Here is a 12196-nt window from a genome sequence, read left to right as displayed (position 1 = left end):
AAACAAATAGGTCGCCATATGGTTAAGATCACAAATTGTTTCTATTTTCTATTTAATATCAGGGCAAGAAAGATGAGAAATCATCAGCATAATGATTAAAATTGGCAGTCATCCTAAAAGAAACAAATGTATAGTGTGATTATAAAATTTAGAACAATTATAAAATTGGATAAAATTACTGGGGAAAACCCAAATCTTGAAAATTAACTTTGGTAAACTCAGAACTCTTTATGCTCAGTACTGAAATGACTAGATGATTTTAGTGCCCTGGGGAGTAACATAGAACCATTGCAAACTCATAAGTGAAACAAGCTTAGGGTAGTAAAAGGATTAATAATGTTCTGAAAACTAGTGAAGGTAGTAGTCTTGCTACAAAAAGAAAAGAGAAAGTGAAAATCATTGTATGGGAAAGCATTTAAGGGATTATATACCTTCAAGAAAACTTGCAAAAGTAATCCTGTTTTATTTTTGCTATTCCTGACATTCTGTTAATTTAAATGCAGAGAATCTGTAAAATACTGGTGAGATGAGTAATTAATTGCTAGATCCTCAAGTTGAAAGATTACCTAATGAAAAAAATCTAAAAATCCTTAGTCTATTTTAGCTACTGAAAAAAGTAATTGATGGATTACCAAAATACATGTTTATTTCTATCTTTGTTATTAGTTTGATTTCAGGAGAATGTAAAGGAGAAGTAGGAAATGTTAAGTACTTTATGTTCAAATGGAAAATAGACATTGGCTGTAATAAAAAGTTACTGATGTTTAAGTTTTATCAAACAGAAGTGATACCATCACCGCTCTACAAAGATTTCTGCCTTTCTAGGTTCATCAGTTTAAGTTCCCAAACCTTCTAAACATTTAAGTTTTAGTTTTAAAATTCTGATTTCATTTCTACATTTCAAAACTAGCTTTCTCTTCCTTATAGGCTGAAAAAGAAAATCCAGGACTCACACAAGACATCATAATGAAAATTTTAGAGAAAAAAAGTGTAGAAGTTAACTTCACAGAATCACTTCTTCGAATGGCAGCTGATGATGTAGAAGGTAATCAGAAAGAGTCTTGTTTAGTTTTCTTACAGTTGTTGAAAAGCACTTCTTCCAAATCTTTATTGCTTGACAAAAAGTTCTAGCTCCTCTTTTCCCTCTCCTCCTTCTCTTCTTTTTCTTGTTATTAGTATTGTGATAATATTGGGGTGGGAGGCCTATAAAATAGAAAAGTACTTCTTGTTTTCTGTTTTATATTTGTCAGATTCAGATTTAATTACTTGAAGTAAAGTGTTTGTTTATGTTGTACACTTTAACTTTTCCCCCCTGTGAATATGTTTGATGAGTTCTGGTTTTGCCAAAAGATAAACTCTGGAATGTTGTTGTGTGTTTTTTTTTAATTTTGTGTTGATTTGATGCAAAAATCAGTGTGAATTAATGAGGGTTTTTTCTAACTTTAGTGTTTTATTCAACCACAGATTTGAGAGGACAATATAATAACCATTCTTTCTCATTTTTTGCTTTTTAAATAATCAGAAATGGGTTTCACTTAAATTTAGTACCCATTTTCCCACTAATTAAGAAAAAATTCCCATCTTTATTGAGGGAGAAAAAAAAGGAAATATTTTAACTGATTCCATAATTTATAAGAAAGTTCTCATCATTATTCTACACTTACACATTCCGGTCTGTTAGGCCAGGTTGTATTGGTTGGTAGGGTTGTAATGTTTCCAAGTCTACAATGAATCTACGAGTAATGTTTTTGCCTCTACCAGGTCTGATTAAACTTCCTTTCTAAGTTTACTCTTCTGTGATCCAACCCTTGTCTTGAATTTTTGGTAGTGTTTTCTGGTGTGTGTTTTTTAAGTGAGATTTCAAGAACGTGCTGAAGACTTTTAGTAGGTTGTTTGGGTTTTGGTATAATGAGACATTGTATATTCAATATAGAGATTTTGGTTAAGCTCATCTTCCCCATTGGCAGGTACATATCGCCATCATATTTGTCATGAAAGTCATTAAGATTTTCTTGAGAAATGTAGCTTCAGGGGCTTGATCAATTTGATTAAGACTCCCTTTTAATTTAATTTATTTTTATTTCATGGGCTTTCTATTTATCCCAAATTGAAAATGTTTAGTCTTTCATCTTCTGTTATCTTACTTCGTAGGAGCCCTGTTATTACCAAACTAAGTTGAACTCTTAACAAATTCTGCTTTTGCAACCTTGTCTTTCCTGGTTATCTGGCCTTTCTACTCCCCTCCCTCACCCTCTTAACCAACATTGGGAATTTGTAGACTTGCATTTGACAGGGAGTTGCCTGATGCTTTTTATTATGCATTTATTTTATCAGAGTATATGATTGAACGACCAGAGCCAGAATTCCAGGACCTAAACGAAAAGGCACGGGCACTTAAACAGATTCTCAGTAAGATCCCAGATGAGATCAATGACAGGGTGAGGTTTCTGCAGACAATCAAGTAAGCAACTTCTTGTCTTTGTTCTCTTCTCAAGCACTTCATAGGAACCTCTCATTCTAGATATTTCATTTTAGTATGACATAAATGTTAAATTAAAATATTATTTTGAAATAAATGTGGAGTTTTTAAATGCTACATCTCTATTAACTTCTAAGCTGTGGCATTTCATTTCAGAATACAGTAACATTTGTTTAGAGTGTTTAATTTTAAAACTGAATGGAATGTACATAAATTGAAATATAGTTTAAATTACGTAAGACATGGAAAAATTAAATGTCAGATTAAAGTGAATAAAGAAGTTTTGGATAAATTATACAGCTTAATAACAAAGGATACCATTGTTTTTATTTTAGAAATGGCACAAGTCATTAGAATAAGTCATGTACTCTTTGTGGATAGAAAACAGAAATCTTGGAATAATTGCAGTCACGCTGTTAACCTGTTGGTGAAATCACAGCTAGAAATTGCTAGAAAGGAAAGATTTAGCGATTGCATGAAATTTCATATTATTAAAGAACTTAGGAAGGCTCACTTGGAATAAATATTAACATTTCTCAGAAATGGTATTCTTTGTAATTTACCTTGCAAAATGCTACTTTAACTAGTTTGGGCACCTATTTTGAGTGATACAGAGGGAGAAGTATGTCCCATTTTAGAAAGTGTTCATGATGGGTGCCCAACCCAGTTATCAAGGAATGTCCCTTGCTTCAGTCTTCTAATTGAGGACCAGAAGGTATGATAAAGGCTTCATTGACTAGCCAAAATCTGTGCAATGGGATACAAACCCTAAGGCAAATATTTTGCCATTATTGAGAAGCCCCAACTTCCTTAAACTATTTTTAATATGTGAAGAAGGAAGACAATCAACTGTTTATGGATTTTTAATTTGGTGTAAAGTAAACATGTTTGGTCCATAAAAGGATAAATTGTCAATGATCTCAAACACAGCTGTTTAAAAAACTTCTACAATTTTCTAATAATTAAGTTTAAAATTGTTTTGATGATGTGTACTACACTTCTATGAAGATTTGACGTTCTTAAAATAATATTTTAAGAACGTTTTGCTTCAGGTCATTCAAGTAGAGATTTACAGAATCAATATTATATTAATAATATTAATCACTTATATAGAACTTACATGCTAACCACTTTTTAAAGTACTTTATAACAAATTAACTTATTACAAAGCCCTGTAATAGATGAGGATATTGAGGCATCAGAAATTAAATAACTTTTCCAAGTTCACAGAGCTGGTAAGATGGGAGAGCCTGGTTTGAAACCAAGTAGACTGACTCCAGGGTCTTCTCTGCTGCTTCCCTATTATAGATTCACACTGTTGATCTAATTTGGTAATTGAATGAAAAGTTTCTATTGTTTGGAAGAAGTTTGATAAAGGACATATTATATAGAATGCCAGTAGGTGAGAGGGAGAACAATGTTGTCATTGTAGCCAGGATAGAAGTGACTGACCCGGAGTCCTTATCTTGCTATTTTGACTCCCTCTCTCCCCCTGTGGAATCCCCGAAGCATCTCTGTTAAACCCAGTCTGGCCCTAGAGAGATACAGTTTGAAAACCACTTTATTAGCAGCTGCATTTTAATCGAAAGGATGTTGAGATCAAGAGCCTAAGACTCTTGTCCATAGTCATTGACAGAGACTGAATTAGGGTTCTTGTCTCTCATTTACGGAACAATAGTAATATTTCAGTTCTGGAGAGTACTCTGCACAACTGAATTAATATTATTGGCAATTAAAATTTATATTTTAAACATTTTAGGGATAATTTGCCATGGAATGTTTGTTGATAATATGTTTTTATTTCTGAGACTAATCAACAATGTATGAATTAGCATACATAGCTAAAGCTGCAATTATTTGTATTACTGATCTGATAGAGAGAAAGATAGATTTTGATATGTTATTACCACTGTTACATTGTTTAACAAATTGGTGGTTAAAAGTTTTAGCAACATGAAAATGGTTTATCCTTTAGGCCACACATATTGTGCACTTATTATCTTTCTTTTCAAATATTTTACTTTCTCATATTTAAGGTAGTTATGCTCTTTATTCATTTATTTTAGCAGTATTTTTCAGTAAGTATGTATAAAATACCTACTATACTAAGTACTGTACATGTTATAGGTTATACCAGAGTAGAAAGAACATCCTGTCAGCTAATAAATATCCAGATAATTTTGTATGTGTTAGCAGAATTAGGTTTGAATCTCCACTTTAATATTTAGCTTTGTGACCTTGGATAAGGTGCTTAGATTCTATATTTCTAGTTTCTGCCTGTGAAGATGAGGGTAATAGTTGTGAGGATGGAAAGAAATAGCATCTACTCACAGCACATTCTGGCATTGTGAAGTAAGGTTTGTTTATTTCAATTTCTCTCTATGGAGTTGATTAGGAAAAATGATCCAGCAAACAAATATTTTAAAGTACTTTTGATTAATGAATGTTTCTGTTTGATTACATTTGAGCTTATGCAAATATTTTAAATTATTAATTCATGGGATTCTTTTAAAAGTCTGACACATTCCAATTAATGGATGACTAGTAGAGACTTGTGATTTAATAGACCACAACGCTATGCATTTATCTATTTACTCATTATAATCTGCATTTGCATATTCATAGGCAAAATATTCGCCAGGGTTTGGTTTCCATGATAGCTTCAAATTAGCTTTTCCAGAGCTGACCTGTCTAGAGCAAACATACAGCATAGGAATTTCCTTCCTTTAGAGTATTTGCATAAACATACACAAATTAGGGTGATGTGATTAGAAACTCTGTTATTCTATGCAATTTTTTGATAGGATGTATGTTTATATTTCATCTGATGCCTGTTGTCCTCTCTTTCAGTATTATGTTTCCCCAAAGTTGCCCCTCTTAATAGCTGCAAATACTCGTGTGTCCCTTATCATAGAAACCATTAACTCAGCATGTAATTATACTATAGTTCTTTTACCCTCAAGTTTTCCCTAGTTCTTTAATTAAAGTATTGTATGTTTTGTGTGTGTGTGAGAGAGAGAGAAAGAGAGAGAGAGAGAGAGACCGACCTGCAGGGACTTTCTCTTCTTGGAACCAAACCCTCAGGTATTTGCTAATATAATTTAGCTTCCTTGGTTCCATAAAAGAAAATGTTCTATGAACATACAGATGACATAATATTTGACATAAACGGCTGTAGGTTGTTTTAGAGAAGGCCAGGCCTAAGGATAAACAGCCTCGTTCTCTATAAAGTGCTGTGGTGGATAATAGATCAAACCTTAGCTCTAGGTTCTGAGTTCCTACACAGTGGCTTCCAAACCAGGTTTATCAGCAGAATCACCTGGGGACCTTTTTTTTTTTCTTCATTTTCTTTTAAAGCACAGATTCCCAATATTTATTAGTAGGATGGAGTACTGTTCACTAAACCCACCTTTCCCTTCTCTGCCCCTGGCATTTTTTTTCTCTCTTAGGTGAGGGAGGAAGCTGCCAATTTCAGAACTGCTCTTTTGACCTATGGAATGCAGCTATTATCATTGTACATGGAACATATGTTCATGTTGATTAGCACTGAATGTACATTTTTGTTCTTTTTAGTAAAATTTTAAAGTATACCACAAAGTACGGCTGTGTGTAAACAGCTCTCTGATCACTGTAATCTGCTGCATTATATTTTGTTTTAAATAGGTTCATTGTGAATTTAAAGAATCATCCATATGCAGAGATTTGACATTTTTTACTTTTGGAAATTGTAATTTTTCTCACATAATAGGATGGTCATGTGACTCCGTTTTATTAAGCATAGGTGGACTTACAGCATAGGTGGACAGCAATACAGCAGGATTCAACTTGCTTAAAACTACAAATGAAATAACAGTTATATAACTTAAAACTGTTTTTACTAAACTAGAGGCAAAAACACGAGTCCACAAATGTCATTTATATGTAAAATTCTTTGTTTTATTTGAACATGTAATGTTTTAATGTTTCAGCCTGAGGCTGATGTTTGACATCAGGATGTAGTAAGTATTTATTGAAATGCCATTACTACTTTAGAATAGGCGAAAATATATTTCTTCATTCCAAAATCCTATCTACAACTTTTAGAATTTCCACATGCTGATTTACTTGAAATATGCTGTGAAACACACACATGTCCAGAAAGCTGGAAAATCTGCACACTGAACCTTCTTTTTTCTTTAATAGCAAAGCAGAAAGATTGTTATAGGTGTGAAATAACTGAAATCTGACATTTGTGATTAAAAAGTCAATAATAAAATTATAATTGGGATAGTCTGGATGTATATCTTACTAATTCATATCTTCACACTTGGATTGCATTTGAACAGCAAAGAGAATGGGTGTGAAGAAGAGAAGGCTTGCCTTAGAGAATATGAGACTACTTATAAATGCAGAATTATGTTAAGTTCAGTTTGACCAAGAAAGATTGCTTTAAGCTAGAATATGAAAAGAATGAAAGGAGCATAGATATAAAATACAGGAAGAGTTCAGAAAAAAAACGGTACATGAATAGGAAGGATAGTCAAAAAAAGATTTCTTCTCTTAAGGGGAGGAAGATATTGATGCATAGATAGGGTCTCCCCTAAAAATGTATACACACTTTGAATGATTATAAAGTCAGTGTTTATTATCATACAGTTCATTTTCAAAATTTAAAAGAATCTATAGAAATGATTAGTTTTTTGGGGGTTTTTTGTCAACACCGTTTTCAAACTGATGACCATTCTGGTCCAAGCACTGCTGATAACGTGAAGCAATGGAATCGCAAACATCAAGAATCATTTTGTTTGGTCTTTGTGTGCCCTCAGTTTGTCAACTGTTGCCAGTTTTGGACAGTAAACTTCATCTTTTATGTATCCCCATAAAATAGTCTAATGGATAAATTTTCTTTGTCAAAGCTTCGTCTGGCTTCACCCATTATTTCAAATTAGTTAAACTTGAAAAGGAGTGAAAATTAAGTGAGTTATCAGCATTTAAAGTGTGTATACAGGTCTTTGTGTGCCCTCAGTTTGTCAACTGTTGCCAGTTTTGGACAGTAAACTTCATCTTTTATGTATCCCCATAAAATAGTCTAATGGATAAATTTTCTTTGTCAAAGCTTCGTCTGGCTTCACCCATTATTTCAAATTAGTTAAACTTGAAAAGGAGTGAAAATTAAGTGAGTTATCAGCATTTAAAGTGTGTCCACCTTTGGCGGACACCTGAAGGATGATTGCTGGAAAGGTTAAGGTAGAAAAATAATCTGATACTGTCTCTCCCAGAAATTTAAGTATACTTTAAATACATAAATATAGGTTTGGAAGGGGCGGATACGTGGTTGTTAGAAAGAGATAAATGTTTCAAGAGAAGAGCTATGTCTGTGGAGGAAATATTTCAAAACAAATTATTAGGTATGTAACTGGGAGTGTTGGTAAGTATAGAAATGAGTTACATGTAATAGCAAAATTTCATATAATTGTTCATGAGATAGAAAAACAGTATGTGGTAACTTAAAGTCAACAATATTAGAGAAAGGAAAAATTATAACTGGAAAAGATGAGAGGCAGAGGCATATTCTTTTGAATTTAAGTCAGTAATACTGAAAGAAATGTTAATAATTTGGGAAAGTTGGTGAGGAATATGTGGTCAGCAGTGCAGAAGTCAGGATCACAGAAGGGTACATGCTAAAACCCCCACTCAATCAGCCAGTCAGATGTTTGCTCTTGACATAGTGTTAGTATGGTAATTAACAGTGTGGTTAGTAATTCTTAAAAAGACATATACAGAAACAAAAGGGACACGTGTAATGCTTTCAACAATAAAGATTCTTTAAAAATATATATACAAACTTCTTTCAAATGTAACTGATTTTAAGAAGATTCTTTTTTTCTTAACTCACAGGGATATTGCTAGTGCAATAAAAGAACTTCTTGATACAGTGAATAATGTCTTCAAGAAATATCAATACCAGAACCGCAGGGTAAGTTTACTAGAAGCCATCCTAGATGTTAGTTTACACCTAGTTATTTTATTGAATTAAATACTAAGATGGTTTGATTACTGGGAATAACCTCCTATCTTTGACTTTGGCTTTTGTGTCATTTCTCTTTTCTTATTTAGCATTTTTTTCTTAATTGTTTTTGATGTCTGTAGGCACTTGAACACCAAAAGAAAGAATTTGTAAAGTACTCCAAAAGTTTCAGTGATACTCTGAAAACCTATTTTAAAGATGGCAAGTAAGTACTTTTACTTATCATCCTTCTCTTTTAAAATTAAATCATATGGTTTGTATTATACTAAAACCATATAAATTAAAGTCTTTTTACTGTAGTGCCAAGGTCAGAAAAAGATCTACCAACTACTAACTGTTAAAAATAAAAAGTGAATGGTGATAATCCAGTCATACCAGTCTGGGACGGGAGTTGGCAGACCTTTTTCTGAAAGGGGCCAGATAACAAATATTTTGACTTGGTGAGCTCTTTGCAATTGCCCACCTCACCTGTGCTGTTGTAGTGCAAAGGCAGCCATGGAAACAAGTGGGCATTATAGCCATGTTCTAATAAAACTTTATTTATAGACACTGAAATTTGCAGTCACTCATCACATATTATTTTGATTTTTTCTTAATTTTACCATTTTTAAAAACATAAACATAATTCTTAGCCTGCATTGCATACAGAAACAAGGTGAGATTTGGCTTTTTGGCCCAACATTTTTAGTAGCATCAGAATCCCCTGGAGGGCTTGTTAAAGCACAAATCACTTTTGGGCTCCACCCCCAGATTTCTCATTGTCTAGGATGGATCCAAGAATTTGCATTTATTTCTCAGTTGTTCCCAGATGATAGTGATATGTTAGGTCTGTTGAGAGCTGCTGCACTAAAGTTAAAACAATGGTTCTTAGTCCTGTTTGCACATTAGATTCCCCTGAGTTCAGTTTTTAAAAATCCTAGTGCCTTGGCTCCACCCACCTTCAGAGATTCTGACTCAGTTGGCTTAGAGTGGGACCAGGATTTAGGAGTTGTATACAAGTGTACTAGGTGACTTCACAGTGCTGCAAAGGTTGTGATTCATTGTCCTGGCAGGAGAGACACTTTCACAGGAAGTATACTGAAAAGGTAAATGGCTTGTTATTTTTCAATTTATATACAATTGGCTGTTAAACACCCCAGAAAACCAAATATTTTGTGTTTTTACCTATAGATATGTACATAAAAGGTATAGGTGATGTAGAGGCCATGTGTTCTGTGGCATTAAACCTGATAGAGAATTTTTGTATCAAGTAGAATTCAGAAAATTTTGTTGACAAAACCATTTTCTAACAGTGTTTAAAATTAGAAAAATAGTGACTACTTCAGCTATAGTTGGCATGACCTACCATGCTATCCTATAGAAGTTTTTAAATCCCTATATCTGTGCCAAATTATTGAATATTATTGTAATAAAATTTAAAAATAATAAGATAGTATATTAGAATGGTCTTGATTTTTAAAGCTATATTTTATAGTTCAAATAGGTCAAAATATTTACATTTATATTATGAATTTAAAATACTGAGCTAAAGTATTAGTGTTTTGTTGTTGTTCATATTACTATTCAGGTTGTCTCAGGGAAATGCCCCTTCATGATTTAGTTTAATAAGCTGGCAGGTGTGTTCTGAAAATAAACTTGCATCTGTTTTTCCTTCATCTCTGCTAAGCCCAAATAACCAGAAAACACATTAAAAGAATAATTTACATGTTGGGATCATTATTTCTGCTTCTAACTAATTAAGAACTGTCACGGAAAAAGCACGTTGAAAGATAGAAATTCATTTAGAGCCTAATTTTCATTAATCTGAAATGATTTACTTTCAATTTTTTAACAGTTCAAACAGGCATATAGATTATTTAGGCTTCCTGCTACTACTTTTTCTCCATTCAGCAGCTTCTTTAAATTACAATTAGTTGTGTATGAATAATGTGCCATTAGTTTTGTACCTGTTTCCTCAAAGTTATTACAACAGCCTGATCTTTGATCCATCTTTCAATAGAGGGATGAATTTGCATTGATTCAACTAGTTCGTTGGGGTCCCTCTTTTTTGATAAATGTCTAAGATGAAGATAAAATCTTTAGCTATGCAATTAAAAGCCTGATAAGGCCACATGGTGGGACAAGGGCATCAGCTCTGTCCTCTAGTTGCATGAGGATGGGTTGATAGGAAATGTGGTACAGCACAACATATTTTTAAGAACATATATGTTGTCAGCTCCAAAATATTGAAACTGCATGATTATTTTGTTTTAAAAGATTAATTCTAAAAGCAGTTTAGAATTCTCAGATTTGTTTTTTTGAAAGAAGGTATGAGAGATTGGGGTGAATCATATTTGAAAGTAATTAGGTTTTTCTTAAGTATTTATAATGCCCATTGCCATATAGATTTTGAGACTGAGTGTAATACTTAATGCAGATTTTAATTTGGTAACTTCTATGAACCACTGCGGGAAATTACATTTGAATCAGTTATTTGTTCGACTTATAGATGAACCCTGGTGGTTCAGAAGCCATCTTTAGCAGCCCACCAACACCTAATTACCAACCAGAACCACTAGGGGGCAGTAATTCCTAGATAGTTTCAAATGATTGAGTTCCATTCAATTCCAATCTGGAATAAAATTTATGATACTCCGTACTTTCTCGCCCTTTATTTTTCTAAATTGATTTCATTGCTACTGTTATTGGGTGGAATTAGTATAAATATTTTTAAAGAATGAGTTTTTTGGATAAAATTAATGCTTGTTCTTTTTTTTTTTCTTCAAACAGGGCAATAAATGTGTTCATGAGTGCCAACCGACTAATTCATCAAACCAACTTGATACTTCAGACCTTCAAAACTGTGGCCTGAAAGTTGTATATGTTAAGAGATGTACTTCTCAGTGGCAGTATTGAACTGCCTTTATCTGTAAATTTTAAAGTTTGACTGTATAAATTATCAGTCCCTCCTGAAGGGATCTAATCCAGGATGTTGAATGGGATTATTGCCATCTTACACCATATTTTTGTAAAATGTAGCTTAATCATAATCTCACACTGAAAATTTTGCATCACTTTTGCTATTATCATTCTTTTAAGAATTATAAGCCAAAAGAATTTACGCCTTAATGGGTCATTATATAACATTCCTTAAAAGAATTGTAAATATTGGTGTTTGTTTCTGACATTTTAACTTGAAAGCGATATGCTGCAAGATAATGTATTTAACAATATTTGGTGGCAAATATTCAATAAATAGTTTACATCTGTTAAACATTTCTTTACTTGAAAAAGTTGATATATATATGTAATATAAATATATAACCATAAGACCAAGATTACTTGGGTTAATGTCTAAAGAACTTTTAATGGGAGCTTGTCAGCAGTTTATCAGATAATTAAGCAGCAAGAATTTTTATTTTTTTGTCCTTAATCACTCTGGGCAAAAAGTAGTCAATGGAAATATTTTTTTATTTATATAGGGTACTGACTATTTTTCCAGCCTGTTTTAAGGGACATATGAGCGAGATGTCAATTTATAGTGTTTTCACGTTATGATGCCACTTTTTGAACTCTGACAATGTAAAATTAAGTATTTCTTGTGTGCTAGGCCCTAATAAGCTTTGCGCCTTTTCCCCAAGAATAGCCACAACTAATAGTAATTTGAAGCTATACCAATGCTCATTGGTTTGAAATTGTCATCATTGTTAATATTATTTACTCTCTTTAAA

At 32.8% G+C, this 12196-nt stretch overlaps 1 protein-coding gene across 3 annotated transcripts in view; it reads left to right on the top strand.

Moving 5' to 3' along the window:
• PDCD10 (programmed cell death 10) overlaps positions 1-11744 on the top strand; it is a 64298-nt gene extending 52554 nt beyond the window's left edge. For 2 of the 3 annotated variants that reach the window (XM_014533593.1, XM_014533592.1), the window contains exons 4-8: positions 928-1045; positions 2335-2461; positions 8357-8435; positions 8609-8691; positions 11256-11739. In XM_014533593.1, the coding sequence (XP_014389079.1) occupies positions 928-1045; positions 2335-2461; positions 8357-8435; positions 8609-8691; positions 11256-11337 (489 nt within the window). In that variant the 3' untranslated portion in view covers positions 11338-11739. Of the gene's footprint in view, positions 1-927; positions 1046-2334; positions 2462-8356; positions 8436-8608; positions 8692-11255 lie in introns of all 3 variants that reach the window. The other variant, XM_005886541.2, reaches the window with a different exon arrangement.
• The last annotated feature ends 452 nt before the right edge of the window (positions 11745-12196 follow it).

This window comes from Myotis brandtii, unplaced genomic scaffold, assembly GCF_000412655.1.
Source record: "Myotis brandtii unplaced genomic scaffold, ASM41265v1 scaffold99, whole genome shotgun sequence".
Taxonomy (NCBI): domain Eukaryota; kingdom Metazoa; phylum Chordata; class Mammalia; order Chiroptera; family Vespertilionidae; genus Myotis; species Myotis brandtii.
The sequence above is the reverse complement of the archived record's forward strand: the minus strand, read 5'-3'. Positions and strand labels throughout refer to the sequence as shown.